This window comes from Brugia malayi (assembly GCF_000002995.4).
Source record: "Brugia malayi strain FR3 genome assembly, contig: Bm_v4_Chr1_scaffold_001, whole genome shotgun sequence".
In the NCBI taxonomy this organism is placed as follows: Eukaryota; Metazoa; Nematoda; class Chromadorea; order Rhabditida; family Onchocercidae; genus Brugia; species Brugia malayi.
In genome coordinates, this window is record NW_025062475.1 from 6,589,315 (window position 1) to 6,617,130 (window position 27,816).

Sequence of the window (27,816 nt, forward strand, 5' to 3'; positions counted from 1 at the left end):
GATTAGTACACATTTTGTGCAATCTTTATTTCCCGTATGACAATGTGCAAAGTAAAAGAAAATAAAAGAAAAAAAAAACCTTAAATGAGAGTAAACCATAAACAATCCTAGATAAGATTCATGGTATACATTTCCCATAACAAAACGTTTCATGCAAATATGGTAAATATAAAATACATAGATGTACAATTACTAACATCATAGTTTTATGAAGTCGCATAACTCGGACATACATGTCAAAATATACATCATCCGTCACTAGCACGAGTTAATCGTTGCTAAAATCGACAAGATAAGATATTAGTTTAGTGTAGTCAACTGGTACTAATAACCACTACAGCTTTGTCTGTATTAGCTTTGTCTCACATTTTGGCTTACAACCACAAATGATCTGTTAAACAGCAATACAACATGCTACAATTTCAAAACAACTATTTAAAACAGATGATATTTAAAATGATTGAAACAGATAATGTGTAATTTATACAGCAATTCTTGAATTTCTTATTCTCAATTTCGCACCTAAAAGAATCACAGGTCTATGCAAATAAAAACAAATAGAGCAATGAAAAACGGAAAATTCAACTTTACAAAGTAGCAGCAACTCAATGTATACAGACATTGGATATGCAGGAACAAATAAAAACAATATCATCTGAACGAAGTTGTAAAAAAAATGCGAAAAAATTTCTCATGCAAATCAATTTAAAAACCCCTCAAGAAGCATAATAACATGGAGCGAAAAAAGGATCCAAAATGCATCCACAAATATTTTTAACGTCGCAATAAGTTCTACAAGCAAGAAAGTTTCAAAAACATCTTAAACATTTTTCCACAATAAAACATGATCAAAAAACAAGCTTCTGTTCTTTTGAAAAAACAAAAAAAAAAAAAACATTAAGAGAATGAAAACTGGTATGACCTTCGTTTTTACCCGAATTCACGTAAATGTCTTAAAACAAAGAAAAATAACAGAATATCCTGACACCTAATGGAAACAAGTTTTCAAAACGTTATAGCAGCTGCCAGCATGGGACGGCTTAACGATTAAACTATTCATCTCCTTTCCTAAGAATTTAGCTATGAGGAATAGTGAATAATCACAACCATTTCTCAAGATAAGCCAGATGATTGCAACTGCAATACGCACACATACATAATCTAACGATTTACAACGTAGTCAGAAAATCAGAAAAATCTGGAGCATAAAAAAAAAAAGCCAAGAAGTAAATCACAAGCAGTGTTCGACCTGAATTCTTAAGATGTGTTGTTTTAATCCATGTTTAATATTAATTTAAAAAAAAAAAAGTACCCCTTTCCTATTCTATCAAATCGGGATTGATCACATCGCATCGATCTCCACGACAATGTGGGCAATACCATTTACCTTTCGGTTTCTGTCTCAGTTGAACACATGGGAAATGATACCATTCGTTACATTTTTTATTCTCACAAAGAATCATATCACCATACGAAACCTGAATAATTCGAATCATAGACAGGAGAGGAATACAAGGAAAAAAAGAAGGCAGCATCGAACAAAAATTGAGGTTAAGGATTGTTTTATTATATTATAAATTATGTATATATACTTACTTGCCGGCATAAGCAATATAAGGGATCGAGATTATTTTCACCCTCTGTTATTTCTGTAACAGCAGACGTTGCTTGGCGGGGTTTCCTTGGTAAACGCGGCCTTCCTGCACCACGCTTCTTTTGCATCGAACGTCCTTCATTTAGTTCCTGCACTTTTATTTTCTTCCGTCGTCCTGATAAATACTAAACGGGAACAATTCAGGCGTCAGAAACTCAAAATTACCTTTTAAATGACTCTAGAAAAATTCCAAAAATTCTAACTTTCTACTTGAAAAAGTAAGAGTCACATGTAAACGAGATAAGCTTACTTATAAGAAAGTAGCTTTAATATTCCAACAAAAATATTCTTTATGAAAAAATAATCTTTTCAAGAAGAATATTCCTTATGAAATGTAAGTTATATCGATAAGTCATTGTTCGACTAATAATGACTAGGCATTATAACCAAACAGAAATTTAATCAGTAAATAGGAAGAGTTTGACAGTGGATGCTTAAAATGAATAGTAGCGGTCGCAGTTCTTGTAACTTACGAAAAAAGAACACATTTTACACAAACACACTAGTTGGGTAGAATATTTTAAGAGATAAACGTCAACCTGATCTGATACGGCTGGTGGAGACGGAGACTCTTTTGCTTTTCCCTTTACAACAGACTGGGATCGTGTGTCCCTTTCGATCCGTCGTATATTTTCTCTTGCTGTTGGAGCTTGACGTTTTGATCGGAACCCTTTTGGTTTGGCTGCTTGTTCTATAAGTAATGTCGTTTCGTAGCAATTAATATGTTAAAGAACCTAATATCCCAACACGGCACTTTTAGGAATGAATGAATATGGAAAGTTTGTTCTAGACATTTCACTTTTTTTTTAGGAAAAATTGAATTTTGAATCCAAATTCTTGTTCAAAAAGAACTGAACTTTTTGGAACTGTGCATATGTATGTAACTGTAAAAAAATTTAGTTTTGAACTTAGAGAATTAAAAAATTTAGATCAATTCGATAAATGACTTGGTTGTCCCTATATTTCACCATTCACTATTATTCCTTTAGCAGAGAATTCATGCCATTTAAAAAATATTGAATAGAAATTCAAGATTTGACTATAATGCTGCAGAATGGAAAAAAAAAAAAAACTCTAAGGATGATCAGCTATGGATATAAGAAAAAGCAGCTAAAAAAATTGGAAAGTCACAATACCCAGCCTTACAATAAGAGTATTCACGCTGGGATATTTGAGCCCATGATATTAAATGGCAGAGGGGTCATTTTTAATTCCTGAAAGAAAATTTCTCTTTCTCCCTCTCTTTACCATCTGGGTCTTATTCTTCTCTTATTTTTTTTTTACTTTTCGTTCCCTTTATTTAACTTCTCTTGCTTTCTAATTATAAGTCCACTGACTTCTCCCTCTTCTCTTTCGAGTTGCTACTTTCTGCGCCTCTCCCTCTTCGACAACAGGTTCTAAATTGACGAGAATTCCTATTCAATCATTTTAAATAGAATTATTCAACATTTTAACTGCAAAACTCACTTTCTTTTGAATTATTTTTTCAAAAGCATAAGACAAAAAAACTTTATAACCAATTAAAAATTATCTTCACTAATTCTAAATTCGGCAGATGATTTCCAATTACGAATTTTCCATTCAAAACAGCTCACGTTTAATTTGTTGTGGATCAGTTTGGCAACCAATTAAGTTCTGTAATTTCGTATCTACATCAAACATTACGCCTGATTTCCAAAATGCTAAGTGTTGTGCCATACGCAACTCATTTTCCAACGTATCGAACATTTCATCAACTTGTTCACGACTCATTTCCATCTTAAATTTTACAGATTTTCATTTTTTTTTTTTGCGGAATTTTACAGATTTTCCACAATTTTTCATTTTCAGCTAAATTAATGTACCATTAGGCTGAAAAATTAATGGGATCTTTTACAAATAATTTATATAGCTGAACTTTGTTAACTTGAAAGAAAAACGAAATATGAAAATTGTATCTGCTGCTTTATTTGATAAACAGAATACTTACCAGTCCTTCATTTAAAGTATCCTGGATTCTCTCTACTTCTCGCATGACTGCTTGATAGATGACATCTAATTCAGCCATTTTTTGTAACGGTTTCTAAATTTCCTTTAAATTTAAGCATGGAGAAAGCACTGAATGTCATATATGCAAACTGGAAAGAAATAATTTGGGACCATAAAATAAAAAAGTATGACTCGACAAAAAAAAAAGTTAATAAAATGATAAAATCTTATTGCAAGAATTTACTGTTGAAGTCAGAATAAAGAAATTGTAAGCAACAGCGTAGTGTCGATTAACGGCATAAATTTTAACAATATCTCGATACAGGACTTCCCTTTCTTAAATCATCGTTACTGATATCTGAAATTCTTGAAAGTCCTATCTGAAAAGTTCCAACCTGGACTATATCTACCGCATCAAATAGACGTTTCACAAGATTTTTCGCATCTGGAGGTACACTGTCGAATCCTTCATAACTTGTAGACGGTTTAGTTCCATCCATCTCAAAAGGTTTGTCAACAATCTTATCTCATCATATTAAAACACACTGAAACATTTCAGAAAATCTGAACTCCAATAAGCAAAAAGAAGCAGCAAACACCTAGACTTAGTGCTTCGAGATCATCAACACACGGAACTGTATGCATAGAGAAGAGTGACGGTTATCAATCTTACGAAATCTTGCTGCAATAATATGATAGAAAACCCTGCAAGTAGGTCTAAAGTGATCCGAGAGCGAACCTGATTGCACTATATCGGCTGGGATCAGATCGTCTATGGTTTTTATATTATGAGCATAGGAAAAATTAAACTGGACGGTAAAAGAACCGCTATCCTAAATCTTCCCTAAATAATAAAACAGATGGATAAAAGACACAGTGATAAAAATCGGTGACTATGCAATCAACCACTGCGATTGACTGCAAGGTTACAAGACAGACTGATAAAGTAAACGACAAATATATCGCTACAATTCAAAAAAAAAAAAACAAGTACTACATTGAAATGGATAACAATACTTGGAGGTAAGTATTCGAGATTTTCTCGTCAGCATCGGAAGATTTTCGAAATACCATAAACAACACTCACCACACCTAGAGAGGGATAACAAGTATTCTACTCCCCTCCCTCATAACCTTTCAAACTTCAGAAAATGTTGCAAATGGTATTTGTACCCTAATGTCAAAACGTACCACCTTCCTATGCTACAATTGCAAGTTCGCAATGAAAAATATTTGTTCCTTTGATGCACAAAGAAATTGGAACTCTCATTTGCTGTCACGATAGTTATTCGTGAAAGTAAGGTTTTGTTCGTTTTTAAGCCTACTGCTAATTAATATTGGAAATAAGAAGTTTTTATGATCTATAAAACTTAAGATGCACAAATGTTTCCATTAGGTGTCAGGATATTCTGTTATTTTTCTTTGTTTTAAGACATTTACGTGAATTCGGGTAAAAACGAAGGTCATACCAGTTTTCATTCTCTTAATGTTTTTTTTTTTTTTGTTTTTTCAAAAGAACAGAAGCTTGTTTTTTGATCATGTTTTATTGTGGAAAAATGTTTAAGATGTTTTTGAAACTTTCTTGCTTGTAGAACTTATTGCGACGTTAAAAATATTTGTGGATGCATTTTGGATCCTTTTTTCGCTCCATGTTATTATGCTTCTTGAGGGGTTTTTAAATTGATTTGCATGAGAAATTTTTTCGCATTTTTTTTACAACTTCGTTCAGATGATATTGTTTTTATTTGTTCCTGCATATCCAATGTCTGTATACATTGAGTTGCTGCTACTTTGTAAAGTTGAATTTTCCGTTTTTCATTGCTCTATTTGTTTTTATTTGCATAGACCTGTGATTCTTTTAGGTGCGAAATTGAGAATAAGAAATTCAAGAATTGCTGTATAAATTACACATTATCTGTTTCAATCATTTTAAATATCATCTGTTTTAAATAGTTGTTTTGAAATTGTAGCATGTTGTATTGCTGTTTAACAGATCATTTGTGGTTGTAAGCCAAAATGTGAGACAAAGCTAATACAGACAAAGCTGTAGTGGTTATTAGTACCAGTTGACTACACTAAACTAATATCTTATCTTGTCGATTTTAGCAACGATTAACTCGTGCTAGTGACGGATGATGTATATTTTGACATGTATGTCCGAGTTATGCGACTTCATAAAACTATGATGTTAGTAATTGTACATCTATGTATTTTATATTTACCATATTTGCATGAAACGTTTTGTTATGGGAAATGTATACCATGAATCTTATCTAGGATTGTTTATGGTTTACTCTCATTTAAGGTTTTTTTTTTCTTTTATTTTCTTTTACTTTGCACATTGTCATACGGGAAATAAAGATTGCACAAAATGTGTACTAATCTCAGAAGTCATGTTGTTCATTTTGTCTTTTGAATGTATGGATGGGTAAATGGATTCCGATTGTATTATATTTTCCAATTACGATTTTTTGAATGGGAATATTGCGTTTTATGACGAGCGGACGAACGTGCAAGCATTCCCATTTTCGATACTGCAATTGAAAGCATTAAAGGAATACTCTTGTCATGAAGCTTTTTCCTGTTTGTTTTTTTTTTTTTTTTTTTAGGCTCATTATTTCCTAAATAACATAATTTATAAGGCATAGAGATCAGAACGGAAACGTTGGATTATTCCCGATATATTACCTTTTCAGGTATTAGATCGTGAACTCATCAGCATTCGAGAAATTCATGTTGCTATGTCATCAAAAGGTTTCATTGGAGACGTTCGTATAAAAACTAAAACTGGTGAGTCAATGTGGTGCTTAAGTTCACTGCTTATGACTAACTGCTGTACACATGAACTTTTATTAACCAACTGACATATTTACAGCGAAAGCTGACTGACTGATCATGTAAATCCAGAACTTTTAATTGACTGTCACTTTAACACATAATTTTTAAACGATATTTTTTATTCCTTACAACTGTAGGGAATTGCACTAGGTTATCCTGATGTTCCTTTTGCTCATTTGCAAAAAAAGCTTATTTTAGGTGAAACTTACATAGCAGCTTCGCAACGTGCTGATGGAACGTGGAGAAAGGCAAGAAGAGTGAAGGACGGTTACATCCCACAGGAAGAACAACCGAGGTACGAATCACGCGGTCAACAAATGAGCAACAAAACTACATATCCCATTGGTTGGTCGCCCACCGAAGTTGTGAAACCTAAAAAGGTCACTTTTTTATCCTGTGGTAAGATATGTGAATTGGAAATCTATCCGAGGTAACATTTGAATCCTGCTCAAATTAAAATCTTGAAGTTGGAGTTTGTTAAGGGTGTCAGTGATTTTTAAAAAAATCAAAAAGTAAGAATGAATGTTACGACTTCTTATTCCAATTATGTAATATTTGATAATTTGTAAGTTATTAAAGTAATTATTGTCTGCAATGCTTTTTTTGTACATGTTATGTTGGAGTTAATCCTGTGTGTAATGACCAACTCATGAAACGAAGGAAACTTTTATTTAATTTATGAATTGACAAAACGTCATTTAAGCATCTCATTGTTCAGTTGTTCAGGAAAATTAGTTGGTAATTCTTTAAATTAAATACTGTTTATGATTTATCCACATCTATTTGATTACGTTGTCAACTTAGTTATTTTTTCTTCCGAAGGTTTCCAGAAAACTGAAGAACAAGAATTGAAAAAACCGATTGCTGCAGCACTGAGGCCAAACGCTCCTATAACTCCTCGTGAATGTATTGGAAAGAAGATTAACAATTTGAACAGAAAGCTACGAGATATAGAAATACTAGAGGTAAACTGGGTTTTTATTTTTGTATCCTCGTACTCGTCTTATTACATACATGTAAACTAGTAAAAATCACTGCAGCAAAGAATCAAAAGTGGAGTATTGGGAAATCCAGAGAAAACACAACTCGAAAAAATCGCGCGAAGAGAAACAATTACGAAGGAAATTGATCGGTTAACTGTTGAAATCGAAAAATTATGATTATTTTTCTGAAATTATTTTTGTAAATAGCAAAGTTTTTTTAATAAATCATATACAGCAAAACAAATGACATCTTCTATAACATATACCACCGAAATGTTTCGGATTGAGTGAATTCAAGGATACAAAGAAATAGGGCTCCTAGAAGTAATTTATTCACAAAATATCGTACCACTTTTTTGTCGAGATCTGACTACTTTTCTGTTTTCAAAAAATAAATTTAGAAAAAAATCTGAGATCAAAACAATACGGTTACCCCTCTGATTGATATAATCTGAGTATGTTATTTATAAAGTGAAGCATAACTGTTTCAAGTGATTATATATTTAAATGTCAGTGTTGTGAATTCACTCGTTTATTATTTATGAGCTCTAAAATACATATAGCGTTGTCAGTCACAAAGATCAGAACGATTTATTTGAAAGTTTGACCCAAAAAGCGGCGAAATTGTCGCAATTTCTAAATATATTTCTATATTTAGGAAACCAATTTCTTACGGAACCTTCCATTTTAGACTGCTGAAAAGTGAGCGATATTTTAGCATACCACTTTCATTATGATGAACTTCTTACATGATGTTTTTCTATAAATGATGTGATTTGCAGTCAGGTTAAGCTATTAGTTATTACCGTACTTATCTGATAATTTTCTTAATGTACTCTGTTTTAATTTATTGCTTATGCAATATTTTATGAAGATAATTGAGACGATTACTGGAACAAAATGTCGAAATTTTATACGAAAACAATAAATGCTGAAATCAATATTCGCAAACACAAAATAATTCATATCATTCAAGAGATGATAATATTAAAGCATTATATAATTTAAACCTGTAAAACAATTTGTATTATTTTCGGGTTCTGATAATACTGGTGATAACTGGAGACGAACATTGCAATTTGGGTTTGCAGACTTGTAGAATTTGTAAAATGTTGTTGAACATGCTTTGAGAATTGAGAAGAGTGAATGACGGGGATACTATTGCAAGAAATTTATTACGAATTACGAATGAGGCCTCAAGAGTTTTCTCATTATTTTGCATTTGATCACTGATAAGAGGAACTTTTACCACTGATAAGATGATTTCTACACTTTCTGCTTATTTTTTTGAACCAAAAATTTGGAAGCGGGAATAAAATCAGCTGAAATGTGATTGAAATTTTAGAGTTATAATGGAATTACATTCCGGAAACGGTCTTCTCTGATTTTTACGTGTAAAATATGCAAAAGTTACATTCTTAGATGCAGCATGTTGTCCATTTATCTATGAATCATAAGATTGACTTTGATTCAGAAGGTGACTGTAGAGGAATGGATTCAAGTGGTTCTTGGATACGGTCTTGAACTGTTTCAACTGGTTCAACGCTAATAGCAGCTGGATTGGCATGTATTGCTGGTCGAGGTACTATTCCCACATTTGTTCCTGTTCCTATTGCTACTGACCCGAGCATTGATCCACCGGTAGCGAGAAGTGGGCGTGTAGTACTGCAAGAGTTTTTCGAGAGCTCAATATTAAAATTTAAGATTTGAAATGAAATTATTCAGGAAGCAAATAGTTTCACTGCTACTTGCTTACAATGCACTTAAATCCAAGTCCGCGGTACGTTCTCTGTAATATTTTTCTAATCTTATAACTGCGCAGTTATGCAAGGAATTAAAAATCCTCTATAATTTCATAATTTGTTAAAGGATGAATGATGAATCCAAATTCAAACTCTTTAGAAATGCCTAACCTCGGATCACACAATTTAGGTATCAGAGATGACCTCCAAGCTTCATAACAAAATGGATTAAGGAAATACGCAGTAATGTGATGATCGAAGAATGGCCAGTGTAGAGATGCCATCTTCTGCCTTTTATCTTTCATACGGCGATTTTGAAACCATACCTGGAATAACTTCAAATCTAGTTGTTTTACAAAGTGAAGTTGATAAATCAAAGATTCAACAACATTCATTTTTTAACTTGTGATGTACTGTTTATAATTAAATAAATTTCGGCGGAAGGTTTTAAGGTAGTACTTTAGCAGGACTCCATCATTACTGAAGTATTTTTTGAGCAGATAAACAGGAGAAACAAATCAGATGAGAGATGAAGATGAAGGTGGGATAAACTTACTATGTAGGCAAGTCTAGAAATGAAGATTCGAAGTTCCACTGCTTAAATCCTTAATTCATTTAATGTCGTTATCATTATCACTTATTTACTAATACTATTCTTGAAACATATTATTTATTTCGTCCTGCACTCCTTCTGATCTTTATTGCTTCTGATGCCCTACCAAAAATTAATGAAATCAGCATTTTGCTGAAAGTAGCTCGTCGGATTGTCGATTTAAGAAGTGAAATTACCCCAAGAATTTTTAAGCTGTGTGAAAATCGAATTAATAAAGGGATTAGAGTAAAAAGAGGAAAAATTGAAACGGGGAGGACTAATAATGAGATAAAGAAAGTTTTGCATTTTTTCATTGTCCATGAAGTTGAAGATTTAGTTGCTATTGAAATAAGTCTCATTCATCCTAATCAGGATTGTTTCGATTGTGGTTATCATTCAAATCATGATTATGAAAAGGCCACTTATTTGATATTCTTCTATTTATCTGCATTCTCGATATTTAGCAAAATGCAATCCGTTATTTTAGTAAGATTTTGGTTGAAGTACAATATATATGAAAGAGAACAAATAATTTTAATATATTGTAAACATTTGAAGCGAAAAATTAGTGAATGGTTTAGGATGTCTATTAAATAGGATGGATGCGTAGTATTTTGATAAATTATCAATTTTTAGACGGATTGTGCAAGAAGCATTGGGAGTGGTTCCTAAATATTCATAAATTTAATCTCTCTCTCTTGCCCTCTTTTTCCTCCTTATCTACTTCCCCCTTCTCTCTCTCCCCCCCACCTCGCCCTCGCCTCTACTGGACTGATAACGTGTCAGGAACAACGACAACAAAAATGATGGCTTAAAATGACGAGACAAGCACTAGTCCTCTCATGCAATTAAAATAAGAAAAAGTGCAAAAAATTGAATATAGAGTATTGAAATCTTTCAGAATCAAAATAAATTGGTTCAGGATTTAAGCTGTTTAAATGAAAAGCCTAGAAAAAATGCATATGATTTCAATATCATTTAGCTCAATTCATTTTGCTTTCGCAAAGCATTCACTTACAAATTGAAGTCTCATGGGGAATAATTCCAGCTAAATCTACAGTAACTGCTTCTAGAAGTTGCTTAGTAAGCGCACTAGTTTAGTTGAAGTGACTCTAAGAAATCCTATTAATCATGCATAACCCTGGATGCCAAAAAATAAAGAACTTCGTTTCTATTTTTAAAAAACTCAATGTTGATTCCAATTGTGCGAAACTCCAAATTAATACCTTTAGAAAATTGAGAAACACTACGAAAACGACAAATTGTACAAAAGAGGTACAGTAAACCCGTTATATTCCCTCAATGAATTGTCAGAATACAAGATATTACAAATTAGAAAGTACAATTTGTCGGAGAGGTGATTCACAAATGAGGTAAATTATTGATTTGCTTCAATGAGCAATAATCAAATAAAGGATTGTTTTACTTACCTTTATAGTGCCTTCAGGTAAATTAAGTTGTGTCGCCAATTCACATCTTTTTGGTCGTGATACATAATTCTCACGTGCGAACTCCTTTTCTAATCGGCTGATCTGTTCACGGCTAAATGCTGTCCGGTAGCGTCTCATTGTACCATCATCACGAGATTCCACTGCAGGTATGCTTTTGTTATTTGCATTTTTAAATTTATCAGGTATGATATGAAATAGAATTTTGCACTTAAAATAGAAAGCGAAATTTAATTAAATTTAGAGACTCTTCAATGCACTTTAATATCTAATTTATTTGTTTAAAAGCTTTGTTTCATTGAAGTTACAGAAAAGTTAAGAACTTGAAATAGCGTAGGTATATACATTGAAATGATGCATAAAAATTTACGTATAATTTTTAGGATATCAGCGTCAGTCTATTCTGATTACCATAGGCTGAAATGTGCTCCTAGGACGATTATTGTTTTCCCATTCCTAATTTTAATGAAGGTCGTCTCATATCATCAAACAATTAATGTTATGAATATCGAGGTTGAAGGTAATTGTATCACTATCGTGCGCCTCAACAACCACCTGACAGGTATGGGGAAAGAGAAAATCACGACAGTACGAAAAGCAATTGCATATTTGATAATTCCGCCATCGTTCCTTTGCGGTTTCTTTTCAACGAACTTTTTACGAGCACCGTTATTGTCATTTCAAGCAAAATGTCTCTCATTTCCAGACAATTTAGAGGATTGGTACAACAGTTGTCATACTGTAACAATCCTATTCGATGGCATCTCATTCCATTCAATTTTGTTTCATTCCTGAGGCGTTAGAAAAAGCTGTTGGATCCATTTGAATATAATTATGTTATTGTTTTCATAACATTTATTATCAGAGCCATATAGCAATTATATCATTTTTACGACATGTAAATCTTATGTTTATGCGTACCGCCATGTTGCGCCATTTGTTCAGGAACCAATTATGTCTTTAAAAATTCTATAGACAGTCTCATCTGTTTTGTATTATTTATTAAACCATTAAAATTCTTTTTATCTTCATTTGCTTCACATTTACTACTTCTTATTCACTCCAAATAAATTAAATAAAAATTGAGTTTCACACATAATTCATGCCAAAAAATGATCAGCCATATGACATCAATACAATAAATCAAAAATAGAAATAGCAATGAACTAATGTAATTAGAAGTATCAGAACAAAAGCGAAAATATCGATAAAATAAGAAGCGAAAAAGAGATTGCCAAACCATTTCTTAATACTTGAAATTGTGATATTAATGCGGTATATAGCACTTATCGGATATTTGGCCAATCTTTAAGATATAAGCCAACTGAGACATTACCGTATTTTCATGTCTGCTTGAAAATATGAATACTGCCAATTGTACGATGAGGAAATGATGCATAATGACATTTTACCTCTTAAATAATTACAAATAAAATGGGCCAAATTTTCAAAATTTGAAATTTGTAGATTGTAAAGGAATGTTTTCATTGTTACCATTATCGAAACAAAGTAAGAAGAACTTAATGTTTATTATGACATATCTTTAATAATAGAGCAAATGAAATAATGTTGAAAATAATAGCAATGATCAGTCAATTCTCAATTCATATCTCTTTAATTGCCCTTACAATTTTTTAAACAAATGCAATGCATGTAACAATGTTATAATCTATGTTTTAAGAAGCGTAAATTAGTATTTCGAACTATTTTGATTAAAAAACTTGTAGGTGAATGATTCGAAATAATATTTCAAATCTTAAGAATTTCCAGTTATTTTCCTTTGCAGTAAATATTTGCAGGGAAAAATCATATAAGTATTTTGACACTTTAATTTTCAATTATTTTTTTTTTTTTTCAAATAAATCTCTTGCGGCAGCCAATTTGTATTAAATCTATCTGTTAGAGAGTTTTCCTTTTCATACTAAAATAATATCAGTTATTATGCATGACAGAGTATTAAATCCCGAAGGCAAGCTATGATCTATCTTAATCTAGAACTATCTAATAGCTAGTAGGAGTCTTCCTTTCTTATCCCAGCAAAAATATTATCATTTTTGCATAATATTAGATAGAGAGGACATCGTACAAGTAGAAATGGATATAATAAGTCAGTACATGATAAGATCTGGAAATGATGAATTCATAGAATCAAGCAACAACGGGACTGATTGAATTTGAAATTCAAATCTTAAAGAGTGCATTGTAAGAATGTCAATTGAATTTTCTCTCTTCTCTTTCATTAAATCTTCACTTACAGCTTTAACCCAGTTTAGCATTTGTAGTAATTAGTCATATCCTTCCAGTACCTAATTTATTATTCCAACTGGTTGGATTGATGATTTCTTTGTTTCCCATTAACGATATTATACATACATATATATATATATATATATATATATATATATATATATATATATATATATATATATATATTGATAGATATCACTTCAATAAGCAAAAACATCCTCCACTGATTAAATCACTTTGACGAATTCCATTTTACAGAATTATTACTCTCTCTCTCTTTCTTTATTTTCATCATCTCATATTCATCTTATTTTAAATTCGATTACAGAATTCATTTTAAATTTGATTGCAATTCTTTATCTTCTTTTCCCTTCTTTTGTATCTCACATGCTATTCCTTAAATTTCGAGAAATCTGAAACTTTTCCATAAAATTGGAATACTAATTTGGTTATTAGATCTTGTTAGCATTCCCACTGCTGTCAAAGTAAACGTAGGATACAATCCTGGAAGAAAAAGTAGAGATACTTTGCTTTTAATCTTACAGTCATATTGTATTACCTCAGTAATGTTCGCATCAAAGAATAACGTCTTGAAATGAAATGAAATAGGAAGGAGAAAAAACAAAATAGGAAGAAATTACATCAGATGGACTATAAACTTTTGTGCACTGATAAAAGACATTTAAGGCCCATTTAAATGTAATTCTATTGGTCGTAACAATATTGTGATCTACTCACAATACAGGAAGTTACGGTAAAATCGTCTAAATTAACGCTTAAATTAACCCTCTCATAAAATATCGTTATTTCTTTTACTCTATGAAATTTGGATAACAACCAACTTTCAAATACTACGTGAACTATAAGAAAACCTCCTAAATTTAAGGAATTTTAAATCAGTTGATAATCAATTTCAATTATTATGCATCTCCTGAAAAGAAAGATTCGAAATCCATATTTCATACTTAGTTAAAATACATGATGAAGACAATTTCTAATATCAAAAAGCATTCTTCAGATTTTTTTATCACAATAGGGAAGATTAACATGCCTCACAAAAATTTTCCTGAAAAAATTTTAAGAAAAGGAATTACCATGAAAACTACAACTACTGCTACCACGAAAGCAATTTTGCTTTCCTTTAAAAAAAAAAAAAAAAAAAACAGAAATCTGTCGATACTCTACAAATATTGAAAAACTATCAAAGTTCAACGAAAACATTTTAATTTCAAAATGATTATACATTTCAAGCAGAAAGAATGAATATACCTAGTGTGCAATTAAATTTTAAAGAAATAAAAAAAGACTTAATTGTTTTTAAAATAGTTTACAGATAAATGAATTGCTAGCATTCATCTTAGTTAATCAAAAATTCAGTGGTCATGCAATTTGATCGTTAACTGAAAATGACGCAATTAACCTACGATCCGTTGGCAAAACCTTAAGTAATTCCTCTGAGAGAAGCAATAAAACAGATAATTTTTGAAATTTATTATGATACAAAGCAGAAAAAAATATTATAGTTTGCATCAACAAGTTTTATGCAAAAATGTTCCTAAAATATTTGAATTATTTGCGATATGGAAAATGTATTATAGATAATTTAAAATTTAAGAAAAATAATAACTTTTAAATATCGATTGCAATTTACAGTATAAATAGATTCTTTTATAGTGTTTGTTAGTTAGTGAGTTAATAGGAAATGAGTTAGAGAAATAGTGAAAAGATTAGGTGACAGTTTTAGTGTTTAAAAAAGATTAACGTCTATTTTAGCTACAATGAATGATTATCATTGATGGAGAAAATGTCTTTAAATTATTGAAATGCTTCTATATTTTAATTATAGGATAATTAACTATATTTCGTCTAATTTTCACTTATATTTTCAATCTGCTCAATAGAATAAGATCGATAAATTTAGAGTTAAATAGAAAGTGCGATTTTTGGATAATCTAATCTCCAATATTTTTGTGCCGAATAGTAAAGTTAGGATATATTTCTCGTCCTTATTGCTTATTTAATCCGAACGATTTAAATTCATTAAAACTTCTGGTTCAATTTTTAAGGTTTGAAGTAGTGCTAACCTGATACTGATAGAGAGGATGGCACACACTGTGATTTGCCACCGGATACGCAGGGATAAGTGTGGAAAGCAGTGCCTAAACATTTCGATTCCGGATCTATGGTTCGAGTTGCGGATACAGCTGATGCACCCGGACGTTTTCGAGATGATGTCGAATCGCACAAGAACTCAGATTTTATTAAACTTCGATCAAAATTCAGATTTGTTGTGCTTACTTTAGTATTAGCAACAGACGGAAGTTCGTTAATAGCAATAGCAACTGCTTCCTTAGCGGTTTCCGTTTCTGGAGTTTCTTCAGATATTCCAGAGAAGCCATTTCGTACCCTACCTATGCCAATAAGAGATTCGATATCAAATGACTGCATAAAAGCATACAAAATGATTTCCAGAATTCGCCGTTCCTTACCACTTCCTCATCCGTAAGGCGAGCAACAACACAACTAACTTCACTTCCTCTTATTTGCAAAAGTTTACGGTAATTTGTCGGTGGTTCTCATGGCCGAACTTTTCCTTATAGATCAAAAGCTCCGCCTCAACCAATCCTTACTAACCAATAGATGGGATTCTCGGTCGGCACACTTAAGAAATAATTGACACATAGGGAGACAAACGACAGTTGAACAGAACCCGTCCTTCTGCCCATAATTCCTCCCTTTCGTTCCCTTTAGCAAAGTTTCGCAAATGATACAGTCACCTCTCCCCACTTCCCTTCTTCTCTCCCTCACTTCATGTTCTATAATGTTTTCCTTTCTTGAAATCATAGCAAAGATAAGTGCCACCAATTCGGCTGTCAGTAATTAATTGCAACAATCCTCATCCTGATTGATTTTTCTCTCTCTTTCTCCCTCTGTTTCTCTCTCACATTGGTTTTCTTCTCGCCTGCTATACCTTTAACTGCGAGCGGTAGCAAATTAGAGATGAAATGAAGGGGGAATAATAAGTTCAACAATTCAAATTTTAGTTTCAATTATTCGCAGATTTGTACTATCTTCACATCCCAATGCAATTTCATTTTACAATACATTTCGGATTGTGCATACATTAGACAGCAATCATTTAAGTAAGAGAAAGTTATTATCCATAAAAATCATGGAATGTTGAACTAACTTGTTTTTAGAAGGTGACAAAGTGAATCAGTCAGGAATGCTGGAAATAACTGATTGATCTGTAACGAATAGTTGCTAACAAAACTTCTAGTACGATTTCATCGCAAAAAAAATGCATCAAAGAATTTGAAAATGCTTCGAGTCGTCTCATTTCAACGCATTACTTACCACATAAAGTACATTATTGGTCTAGCAGCAAATTTCCAATTTTAATTCAAATGCCCGTTTTTTCAATACATAATAGAATTCATGCGTGCTCAATTCATTACTTATCAGCATCAATAAAATACTGAAAAGCCGTGTCTTTATCTGTCGATGTCCCTTACTCCGTTACTGTTGCCCATACAAATTATGTTCGTACACATGTCGCTATATATAATTTTACAACATTAAACAGTCATAAAAACAATGTACCGACTTGCTTTTACATGCCGGAGACCTTTTGGAGTCTTAAAATCATTTCCTCATTGCTCCATCAGTCATAAAACCATATTTTATATTTCGGCACCCCAAAAGTCCAACTGTTCACTTCCGCTGGGCATACAAACAGAAAGGAGAGCGAAAGCGAAAGGAGTACGAAATTTTTGTTTTGGAATGTAATTTATCGCTCCAATAATAGACATATCACACCTGACAATTGTATGTCCTTTACAACCAATAACAATTATTCAGTCATTCTTATCTAACTTCACCGTTTTTATTCGCAAATTTATTGATACAAAAGCACCAGCTCAAATGAAATGAAAAGAAAAAATTGCGATAAATACGGAAGGAAAAGCAACGAAAAAAATAAGCAGGTATTGTCAGCAAGTTTTCCTTACTTCATCATTTTATGCTTACACAGTTAATTTAAAATGTTTCAAACATAAAAAAGAAAAACTCTGATTTATAAACGTTTCTTCACAAGCTTCATAAACAGCTTCAACTTCAAAAGTTTAATTGTTGGAGAAAATTTCAGCATTTCCTACTCATCAAACTCTATATTCAATGAAAATCTTGTTTATGAACATATTCCTCAGCATAACCATCATTAGGCACATGGCAGTTCTGAGCACATGTATATAGCATCAATGTAGCCCAGTCAATACTTTTACCGAGATCATCAACGCCAATAAGTGCCAAAAGATGGGGCATAAGTTGAAGCTCGAATTGCCGCTCCGATCCACAAAGAGAACACGGTGGAATTGCTTCAGGTGGTGGTGCATGATCAGTTGCTAGCAATGGTTCACCACCCCGACTATAACGCAACACTTGTTCAGGATTCAGCGATACTACCTAGAAATATATTTAAAAACATAATTAACTGTAGACGAGAAGATATTCATATCTATCGAAATACTATTGTTGTTTATTTAAACAATCTGTGACATTTTCTTCATAACCTGCTGACATTTCTTACAAACTGACATTTAGAGAGAGATATTTATCGAATTATCTGCTAGACTAAATATTCTAATTTTTTGCTATTGCCAAAAACATGGTACAATAAAAACCATAATAATAATAATATCTATTTGATTTTATAACCATTTGACTATTTGATTTGACTATTTGACCGTAATAACTACTTTATTTTAATAAACAGTGAACCTTATTAAAATATTTGAAAGCAGTATCTTTATCAGCAAAATCTTCTAAATCTTCCAAATCACCATTACCATAATCGCACGGGCTCTGAAGATATTTCCAGTCAAATACGAGAATTCATTACTCTATTACAGATACATTAAAAATCAAAAGATTATGAAACCGAAAGGAGAAAGAAGCAAACTTGAAGTCAATTAGAATGTAACATAAGCTTAAAGCATGATAAATTTAAATATAGCGCACTGAACTAGGAAATTTTAATAATTTCCATTGATACTGCTGGTGTAGAATTTTAATAATTACATTTCTAACCTTATGCTTTATTATATATTGCCTGTATTCCTCCATACGTTTCTCTGCATTACCGTCATCACTATCACTATTATCATCATCACTATCAGTATGATTACTTCCTGGCAAGTGTTCTATGCCCATTTCTATTGCATATTCTGGGAAAACAAATGCATTTATCGCAATACTTCGTTTACGTTTCATCCAATCATTTTCATTATCTCTGGAAAAAAATATTCCTAAAATTCTGAGAAGACTTCTCTCCCTCCTTTTTCCAGTGATTTTCTCTCTCCTACTCTTCACATCAATTTACCATTTCTATCCCTCCACATTGACAACAGTAAGACTCACTTTTCTTCACTATCAGGAATTGTAGAAAGATGCAACTGCAGCTGATCCTCATTAGAACTCTGTTTACAGCACTTTTTTTTATGTGTCGAACTCCAATCAATTGCCTGATGTTCGCGACTACAATACCTGAATAACCTACTTCAGTACCAATTAGAAAATTGTATTGTAACAGGAATACTTAAAAAGGGATATTTTCTATTCCAGTGGCAATGGGGGAGAACCTTGCTTTAACAGAATTCGTTCATCTTTCAGATGAAAAACATGTTTATATAACTATTCAGAAAAGAGCAAAGAGATTAAAATAGGGAGAGAAAACAATATTATGCCTAAGAATTCTAAGAGCATTCTCATAAAATTCAAAGTATATAAAAATAAAAGAATCCGAAAATCAGAATTAGCTTCTTCAATAAATGAAAAAATTGGGAAAGAAAAAGTACCACGCAGATTCGCAACGTGCACATTTCTTTGTAGCACTACAGCCACAAATCTGGCATAGATGAGGATATGTTTGCTTCCAGAACGGATCTGGAACATCACCTTCTAGATCAGGATCGATGGGCTGTTCGAAACCATAAAAATCATTGAATCGCGGTAAAGTACACCGGAAAGCGCGAACGTTACTGGCATCATTATTCTAAAATACTCCTTCAGTCACAATTTCATATTTAGTTAAACACATTTACCAAAAAATTTGAGGGAAAGGAAGTTTTTAAGAAAAAAGAAATAAGCAAACAAATCGCAGAAATATAAAATCAACATAATAATGTACTTGTGAACACTGTGAGTTTCGACAAATGAAGAAAAATAAAGTACGATGGAAGGAATAATCTTGGTCATTGGGGCTTGTAGCATAAACTTGAATCAAAAATACCATTGGTTTCTCGCAAACCTTAAGTAGAAGGTTCTGATTATTCAAATTCTTTCCGCTGCTTTCACAAACTGTTATTTAATGATCACTGCTAGCTTTCAGAAATCATTAGGTTTAGAAAAAGAACTAATTGCAGCTTTTAAAAAGCATAAAAAGTTACGGATATGTAACTTTTTGAAAAAAAAACAGCAAATATGTACCAGCATTTGACATCTTGTAAAGAACTTCGATACTCTCACGAATAGTCTATATTAATCATAAAGATTGTAATAATGTAATAAGACGAACTCGACAAAGAAGAGAATTATTAGCAGGAAGACTGACAGGATTTAACCAAGCGGGTTTACCACCAATTTTACCCAGTGGCATATAATGTGACGACAAGCGATAGGAAAGCTGGGGCTCAAGCACATTTCCAAAGCCCAAATATACGGGATACTCTGTAATTAAAAATAAAACAGGATTTTAATTTTCAATGATAAATCAGGTATCTGTCAGAAGTTATAATTTTAATATAATTTCTGGAATGAAAAAAAAAAAAAAAAAAAAACTGCTGAGAGATAACTATATTTGACAGACAAACGATGAATAATACAAATAAAGTAATTTACTCGAAAAATTCGCCAACATAACTGCACTACTCTTCCTTCTCCGGTCTTCCATCAGACTGATAAGCTGTGTAAACGAATAAAAAAAGCAAAATGTGAACAAGTACAACCGCAAGAATTGCAGAATACAAAATGGATTTCTGATTGTCGTAACCAAGAAGCGCTGTGATTTACAAAAGTAAACAAATACTCAAAATTCATTAAATCTGCGTTCAAAAGACTTGTAATAAGTAAAGTAGATTATTTTCCTAGAATTTCAATATTTTAAAATCTTTTAAAAAGTATACCATTCACTTAGGTTAGTAAAATTTTTATATCAAAACAGATATGACACTGTATGTAATACATCTCAACCAATAATACGATGGGAATTCTCAATTATTCAAATCCGTTGCAACATCTTTCAGTCATATGTGGTGACTCCCATCTGGAACGAATATTTACCTTCAAAAACGAATTTTTTCAAAAAGAACATAGATCCCAGCGGAACTACTATAATTGTCAGTGAATAAGTGAGTAAATTTTTTACTGCTGTTTGAACAGTTTCGTCGCGAAGATTAGGAATAAACTGGTCCATCAAATGATTTTAATCGTCCGATAGTTCAATTTTTAGGATTGAAAAATCCTGCAAAAAATTAAGTTTTTTTTTTTGTCTCAGTCGCATTTTTTCATTTCAAAAATGCGACTGAGACAGCTTTTTTTACTATTTAATTTTTCCCTTGAATGTAAGACGAAACATGTTTGTATATGCAGAACTGTTAAAACAGAATTTCTCTCTCAAAACAAAACAAAATGAAACAGTGTTTTATCACCAAATTTTTACCAACAAAATATAAAACATCGACAGAATATATTCAACTATGATAAGAAAAACCCGCAAATGTTGCATTAGGTACTCATAAGTACTTGAAAACATTATTTTATATACATCTCTTAATATATGAAAAACCTACCCGTCCTAATGATGTATGAAAAACTCAGTACTAAAAACTCTAGTAAAACTAATAAAGCACGGACTGAAGAATATTTTCTAAATTCTTCATCGTTAAAAAAAGATTCGTTTGTTTAGCTACCCGTTAGAAAATTCTAAAGATTTACTGTAAAATTAATCATGAACTTAATCAAAGCTGAATGGATAAAATTCTCTGTACTTTGTTTTCAAATAATAATATACCAATCTCATGAAATTTATACAATGAATATAAAAAACTCATGAAGTACAATGCTTATTGCATGTCCCAAAACAATTTTTTGTAGAAAATGGTCGATGGAAGATTGACAAGAGACTCGCAACTAAGACACGGACTGCATATTAATCAGCCTGTAAAAATAGACTTCAGGAGCTCAAGACAGCTAACGTGGAAGGAACATTTTCTGAGAAATCCACTTGCATTTCTGACGGTTAGAACTTTATACATCTCCCCGTTATATAGTTTTTATAATTAGAAATTATATAAGATCAAGCTAATAGTAATTCTAAGAAAAATGTTTCATGTTAAGAATATTAGTCTTACGTAATCATTAATTAAGATTAAAAGCTAATAATAACTAAGCAAATAACGTATCTATTCCCGTTTCTTCATAATTTCTTGCAGTTCCGCATCATTTTTTTCTTCTTTGTATGCTACATATACAAACACAGCGATCACCAAATAAACGACTAAAACTGCAACAACAGCAGCAGGTATAAGAGCGGAAGATGGTGACCATCCGACATGATCTGAAGGAATCATACATTAATTTGAGGGAATCATATTCATTTTGAAGATAATTTTCATGGGAAAAAACGCACCATTCTCTATTACAACTGGATGAAATAAAAGACAAGAATAAGAAATAAGATACGAACATTATAAATTCTGGAGCTATTTCAATTCATGGAATAAATATTTCCAAAACCACAAATTGGTGTAAGCCGAACATTGTATATATGGCAATGAAGTAAAAAAGCCTCAAGTTGGTAGAATGAATGTGTTATGCTTCAATTAATCCTAGTTAGAAAATGCTCACCTTTAATGAAAAGATAGAAAGAATACATTGCAATGAATGGTAGCGTGAACATCAACAGGCTGTATTTGATAAGATTATAGAAAGCTACTGCCTGCACATTTGGTCGGTCTACAAATTCCTTGCAAGCATCCTTAAACCTTACGTCTTTAAAATATTTAAAATAGCTTCCAGATGAAAACAAATCTTGGTTTACATGTTTTTGCTACATAAAAATAATTGTTACCATGAAAAAAAAACACAATGAATAAGGAAAAGCCAAGACAGGTATCTGAGCATTATGATCCGCACTATTATAACATTTGAAGCAGTCAACTTACCCAGCTAATTTCGCCAGTTTTATTGTAAGATGCAACATCACGTAATGCATCACCAAGAATACTGTAATCATCATCATCCGAACTTTCACTTGAAGAATCCATTCCCTGCAGCACTATAAGAATTTTCAGAGAAGAGGAAACAACACATTTATGCACATTGTTTTTTCATCCCTGTCCTTTCATTTAATTAACATACATGAATATGCATATCGCGATAGCACGTTTCTCGGATATCTGGAAAAGAACATCTATATTTGTCACCATATGCATACAATTTAATGAAATATGACACAAAGGGATGAAACGGAAAAGAAATAGACTGAAATACCGTTATATAAAACTATATTTCGGAACTATAGGCAGGAGATCCCTTCTTACCTCTCCAACTTTTCATGATAATCCATCATTATTCCCTTATAAACATCTAAACATTTCTCGCCTATCATTATGAAACATTATCAAATATATAATTCTAGGATCATCCGATCACCTTCTTCTCATATCTATCACATTTAACCAATGAACCCTAAGAACTATGTTTTGCAACATACATATTCTTTCAAACAAACCAATATTTAAAATAACTTCATTCATTGATAACACTGACAATGATTAGAGAAATGTAGAATACTAATAATTACATTGTCATGATAGAGAATATAAGGCAAAAAAAAAATCAAAAATAATTTGGAGGCCACAAAAATTTCCCTTGCATAACGCAATGTCAACAAGAAAGCATTTCAATGAAGAGATCTGGAATACAAAGAATAATAAGCAATCAATGCCGTAATGCAAATAAGTAATTGCACAACCTTCAAAACAATTTTAACCTTTTCTCGGGAAAATATAAATTTAACATTCCTTGCATACAGTCTGCAGCTTTTATAAAAACTGGTGGAGGTATTTCTAAAAACAAATTAACATAGTGAAAATAAATAAGGTATCGAAGATACAATGTAAACATGGACGACGCAATAAAACAGACCTTTGACTTATCTTCTAAATAAAAGTCTGAATTATTGTCAAAATAAAACTGTGAAATATCCAAATGAAAAGAAACAAATATTCATAGTTAATAATAAAAAAAAAAAAAATCAATAGGTAACTGTATGAGGAACATAAAGAATATTGACTTCATCCCTATTCCGATCACTAGCTGGCTTTAGAATCCCCATGAATTCCAATTCACCGACACATCGGAAAAGACGTAACACTGGACTGGTGTCATTCAAATCCACCAAATACTCCTGAAATCTTGCTAGCCAACGGTATATTGGAATGTTCTTGCATTCCAGTGAAAGATCGAGAAGAGATCGGTAAGCAAGGCAAAGATCCATTTGAATTCCACTTCGCTAAAATACAAACTATTCCTGCCTATATTTAATTGATTAAACTGCAACCTTCCTAACCAACAAGATATTGGAAAATGTTTTTTTTTTTTTTTTACATATTAGTTAAAAAAATGAAAAAGCAGAAACCCCTTCCTTAATTTCCGACTCTGAAAATTCAAGGCTTTGAACATACGTGTTCATTACGCAGTTTTGGTTGCAAAAATGCTTTTTCCAAATTCGTTGTAGTAGAAGGAATAACCAAATTCATCACGTTCTGCTTCCCCACAAGCAGTTTTTTCTCCAGACTAGGCACTTTATGGAAAATTCTTAGCGTTTTAGACATTATCTAAAAAAAAAAAAGAAAACAATATGGACATAAACAGTAGTAAAATTAAATGCATTTTTTCTGTTAAACTCTTTATCTATAATTATTCACTTTAATCTACACACCTGTGTGAGTAGCCTAATAAATCTTTGCCGATCATGAGACATCACATCCATATGCTTCTTCAGAGCTATTTTGTCCTGAAATGACAAGTTACAGTAGTGGAAAATCTTCATGATGAAGATGACTTACATCTAATGATGAAAGAAAAATAAAAACCCAAAATCTTCTAAGATTCTTTCGCTAGTTTTAAAATCTTTTGGGTCTCACGCATATCCACATCTTCTACTGGATTACATTACTAGGATACAATAAAGACGAATTATTTCTTCTGCCAGAGATAAAATTATACCCTCATTCGTTGCTGCATTTCATGAAGCGACAGTCTTTTCTTACAAATACCAACAACTGCTGTTTCATGTTCCGGTATGGCTTCCTTTTGCAGTGCAATTTTCCGTTGATCAATTTCTCGTAAATCAACAAGCAATTTCTGCAGCATATTCCACGATTTAATAAGCATTTTTTAATCGCTCATCTCTGGCACATGCTGACCAAACAAGTTTAACCATAATAACCCCCTAAAGCAATTAAATTACTTTTCTTTAATATAGAGGAATGAACAATCGTAATGACCACATCTGTGAACATAAAAAGACTCATAATAAGGCAACGATTAACAGTAAAAAATGTAACATTAATAAAATAAGCAACATTGATTATAATACTGAAACATTCCTCTATATTCTAAACTTTGATGATATACTTTAAGCAACATACAGCCACATACACACTCTGTGAAAGCATTGTTTACTAATTTTTACAAGGAAAGAAAACCTGCACTTCACTGCCATAATTGGTTATTCGTTTGACTGGATTCCACAGCTTTAATAAAGAGTCTACCATCTTCTCCACACTCCATGTTACCCAAATACTCTTCCATGTTCTGGAAATGACTGTACTTTGCACAATATATAGATCTCATTTTGAATGCCTATCAAAAAATTTTACACTCGCCAACCATACTCCTCCCACTAAAAACTTAATTAACCCAATTCTCAGTCCTAGTTTAAACTGACTTCTGTTTAAAGATTTGCTTAAAGATTACTAGACATAAAAAAAAAAAAAAAAAAAAAAAAAAAAAACAGAAATTATCTTCCCTAAAGAAAAGTGAAGTTAAACCTACGAATATGGTCCTCCTTTTTCAACGAAAAAATTCGGATTCGATTGTATCCAGCTATGCAACTCATACACATTTTCTGCATGATATGGAAAACCGGTCGTTAACTCGTGTAAAAGATACAAAAATGTATCATAAGATGCCAGTACAGCTTCTGTCCCAACCTTCAATAAGAAGTTAAACTGATCTGAACTAAATGTTTTGAAACAGTTGTCATAATGGTACGATAAACTTACATTTCCGCTATTAACAGCTATATCATTACCAAAATCTTCGCATTCCAACAATTTATGTAGAAGCGTAACTTTGAGAATTCTCTTCACTTCACAGACTGATAAGCTATCCCTCAGAAATCTTGCTCTAAGTTCTTTATGAAATGTACCATCGACAATCATCTGAAATATTACCATTTCATATTGAGATACTACTGAAATCATTATGCGTCTAACTTTTAAAATATACAAAATCAAGAACATACATAGTTACTGGGTTTGATTGCAATAGCTTCACATATAGCTTGCAAGGCATAAGTTGGCGTTGGCATATGAAAGCAGTAAAGCGTCAATTTCCAGAAGCTTTCCTGCGAGAAGCGAGTAAAAATAACATTGAAATCTACAGCTACTGTTACCACCAAAACAATTTTCCTTTCCCTAAAATGATCTTCTAAACTGAAAAACTTAGCATACTCTAAAAATACACGAAAAACGTCAAAACTCAAACAAACGCTGGCAATTTTAAAACCACTATACAGGCAAACTTAAAAGCCGAGAATGCAAATATCAACAACTGACCACTCTGAATCAGTGAGCACTGAAACTAAACCATCCAAGTATGGACCTGCCGTGAAACACTCCACTTGCTTTAGCATTATATATTTTTTATCCTGAAAATGACCTTATAAAAAACCTAACTGGAAAAATGAAACAATATTAATTCAAACTCGTTATAAAGGCGAACTTTGAAAAGTTAATTACCCCCATTTTCCGAAGCATTTCGTGGAGATCGTACAACTGCATTGTCTGCGATGGTGATATACAGATTGGTTTTATCTTTAAAGCGTTAACTAAAGCCATCTCGAAATCATAACCATCCAGTGTTTCGCATCGGACCACTGCCATTGGTATTCCTGAAACAAATTTTAAAAGTTAATTGAGGATATGAAGGAAATTTTGCTGTGGACATCCACATTAGCAACGAAAAACACTGCAATATGACATTAGTTTTTGAGAGAGCTTATTTAAGTACAAAATGATAGCTGACATATGAAGGAGATGTCCCTTGGTTCATAAAAACAGGTAGCAATGAATAATCCTATATTCCACTCTTAAAATTAGCTGTTTTAGAGGTTGGAATTTCTACAACAGAATAAGGCAACAACCATTAATGAAAAGGGAAATAAGTAAAATATCAGTGAAAGAGAACTCCTAAAATGTATATTATATACTAATAAAAAACGACTTTTCCTTTGATATCTCCGATGACAAAAAAGTGAAGCAACACTGCAGATTCATCAAATTCCATAACCAAATCCAAAAATTCTACCGCGATCCAAAAAAACTTCATACTCAAAAGATGGAAACTATCATACTGCTGGGTTGCGAAAACTCTGTTGCTTACCTTCCATGACCCACCTTTCTTCTACTCCTACCACAGCAAAAAAAGAAAAAAAAAAATCACGAGAAATAGAGAAGCAACACTACGAAGTATCAACAAATAATATTCATTCGCAAGCTTTATGAAAAAGTTCGAAATGGTAAAAATTAAAAGTGAATGGGTAATTGAAGAGCTATTTATTAAATTTAATAAACACAGACCAGGTGGTCGCAACGTGTTTTCCCAATATGACTTTGTGAATGCAGCTACTTCAAAGACGACCTCCTCATAAAGCTTGTTAAGTTCACAGTCAATCTGGAACATTAATTTGCTGCATTTGGCGTTAAAATCGTTAAGGAGAGTACCATTTTTCCGACCATCGACGGGTTCGCTTTCCAATATCTTGCGTTTACCTTTATGAAATGTACAGTACTCCATCAGCGCAACACTGAAATTACGCTTATCCCTGAAATTAAGTTTATTTTAATGAACATCCAAAATAAAATTCAGACGCAAGTACTAATATATGCTGAAACCTAACTCAAATGTTTACACGAATGGAATTAATGAACAATGCCTTTCTTCGTAATACTCAGGAAAACACTTAATAAATAATAGAATATTTACTTTTGCTTAA

The 27,816-nt window shown here is 32.1% G+C and overlaps 7 protein-coding genes across 11 annotated transcripts; 2 read left to right on the plus strand and 5 right to left on the minus strand.

Annotated features, from left to right (window-relative positions):
* Positions 1-1,319: 1,319 nt before the first annotated feature.
* Positions 1,320-4,122, minus strand: Bm10711 (PHD-finger family protein; the record flags this gene model as incomplete). Of its 2 annotated transcripts, XM_043076794.1 has the most annotated exons (7): positions 1,320-1,478; positions 1,597-1,779; positions 2,194-2,345; positions 2,992-3,051; positions 3,250-3,412; positions 3,624-3,716; positions 4,018-4,122. In XM_043076794.1, the coding sequence occupies 7 exons, from the start codon at positions 4,120-4,122 to the stop codon at positions 1,320-1,322; spliced, it is 915 nt and encodes a 304-aa protein (XP_042932728.1). The 2 variants fall into 2 exon arrangements, with proteins under 2 accessions (XP_042932728.1, XP_001899782.1); XM_001899747.2 differs by lacking the exon at positions 2,992-3,051.
* A 1,916-nt stretch (positions 4,123-6,038) lies between these two features.
* On the plus strand, positions 6,039-7,620 carry Bm5871 (Within the bgcn gene intron protein, putative; the record flags this gene model as incomplete). Its single annotated transcript, XM_043076795.1, has 5 exons — positions 6,039-6,050; positions 6,319-6,412; positions 6,659-6,840; positions 7,291-7,425; positions 7,501-7,620. 5 exons carry the CDS (start codon positions 6,039-6,041, stop codon positions 7,618-7,620), a joined length of 543 nt encoding a protein of 180 aa, XP_042932729.1.
* Positions 7,621-8,894: 1,274 nt separating this feature from the next.
* Bma-vab-7 (Homeobox protein XHOX-3, putative) lies at positions 8,895-15,920 on the minus strand (the record flags this gene model as incomplete). Of its 3 annotated transcripts, XM_043076796.1 has the most annotated exons (4): positions 8,895-9,108; positions 9,357-9,511; positions 11,208-11,368; positions 15,557-15,920. In XM_043076796.1, the coding sequence occupies 4 exons, from the start codon at positions 15,918-15,920 to the stop codon at positions 8,895-8,897; spliced, it is 894 nt and encodes a 297-aa protein (XP_042932730.1). The 3 variants fall into 3 exon arrangements, with proteins under 3 accessions (XP_042932730.1, XP_001899783.1, XP_042932731.1); XM_001899748.1 differs by lacking the exon at positions 15,557-15,920 and having other exon boundaries at positions 11,208-11,345; XM_043076797.1 differs by lacking the exons at positions 11,208-11,368; positions 15,557-15,920 and having other exon boundaries at positions 9,357-9,490.
* On the plus strand, positions 15,655-15,978 carry Bm1465 (Uncharacterized protein; the record flags this gene model as incomplete). The annotated part of the gene is made up of 1 exon (XM_043076798.1): positions 15,655-15,978. The coding sequence occupies one exon, from the start codon at positions 15,655-15,657 to the stop codon at positions 15,976-15,978; it is 324 nt and encodes a 107-aa protein (XP_042932732.1).
* A 1,667-nt stretch (positions 15,979-17,645) lies between these two features.
* Positions 17,646-20,421, minus strand: Bma-pdcd-2 (Programmed cell death protein 2, C-terminal domain containing protein; the record flags this gene model as incomplete). Of its 2 annotated transcripts, XM_001899750.2 has the most annotated exons (8): positions 17,646-17,936; positions 18,252-18,335; positions 18,561-18,762; positions 18,891-19,016; positions 19,328-19,524; positions 19,660-19,779; positions 20,047-20,198; positions 20,370-20,421. In XM_001899750.2, 8 exons carry the CDS (start codon positions 20,419-20,421, stop codon positions 17,646-17,648), a joined length of 1,224 nt encoding a protein of 407 aa, XP_001899785.2. The 2 variants fall into 2 exon arrangements, with proteins under 2 accessions (XP_001899785.2, XP_042932733.1); XM_043076799.1 differs by lacking the exon at positions 20,370-20,421 and having other exon boundaries at positions 20,047-20,127.
* A 1,510-nt stretch (positions 20,422-21,931) lies between these two features.
* On the minus strand, positions 21,932-22,795 carry Bm10709 (Uncharacterized protein; the record flags this gene model as incomplete). Its single annotated transcript, XM_043076800.1, has 3 exons — positions 21,932-22,086; positions 22,377-22,506; positions 22,694-22,795. 3 exons carry the CDS (start codon positions 22,793-22,795, stop codon positions 21,932-21,934), a joined length of 387 nt encoding a protein of 128 aa, XP_042932734.1.
* A 992-nt stretch (positions 22,796-23,787) lies between these two features.
* Positions 23,788-27,617, minus strand: Bm18170 (Uncharacterized protein; the record flags this gene model as incomplete). The annotated part of the gene is made up of 11 exons (XM_001899751.2): positions 23,788-24,045; positions 24,218-24,370; positions 24,475-24,549; positions 24,762-24,899; positions 25,244-25,352; positions 25,593-25,750; positions 25,823-25,981; positions 26,065-26,236; positions 26,378-26,469; positions 26,561-26,712; positions 27,401-27,617. 11 exons carry the CDS (start codon positions 27,615-27,617, stop codon positions 23,788-23,790), a joined length of 1,683 nt encoding a protein of 560 aa, XP_001899786.2.
* Between the last annotated feature and the right edge of the window lie 199 nt (positions 27,618-27,816).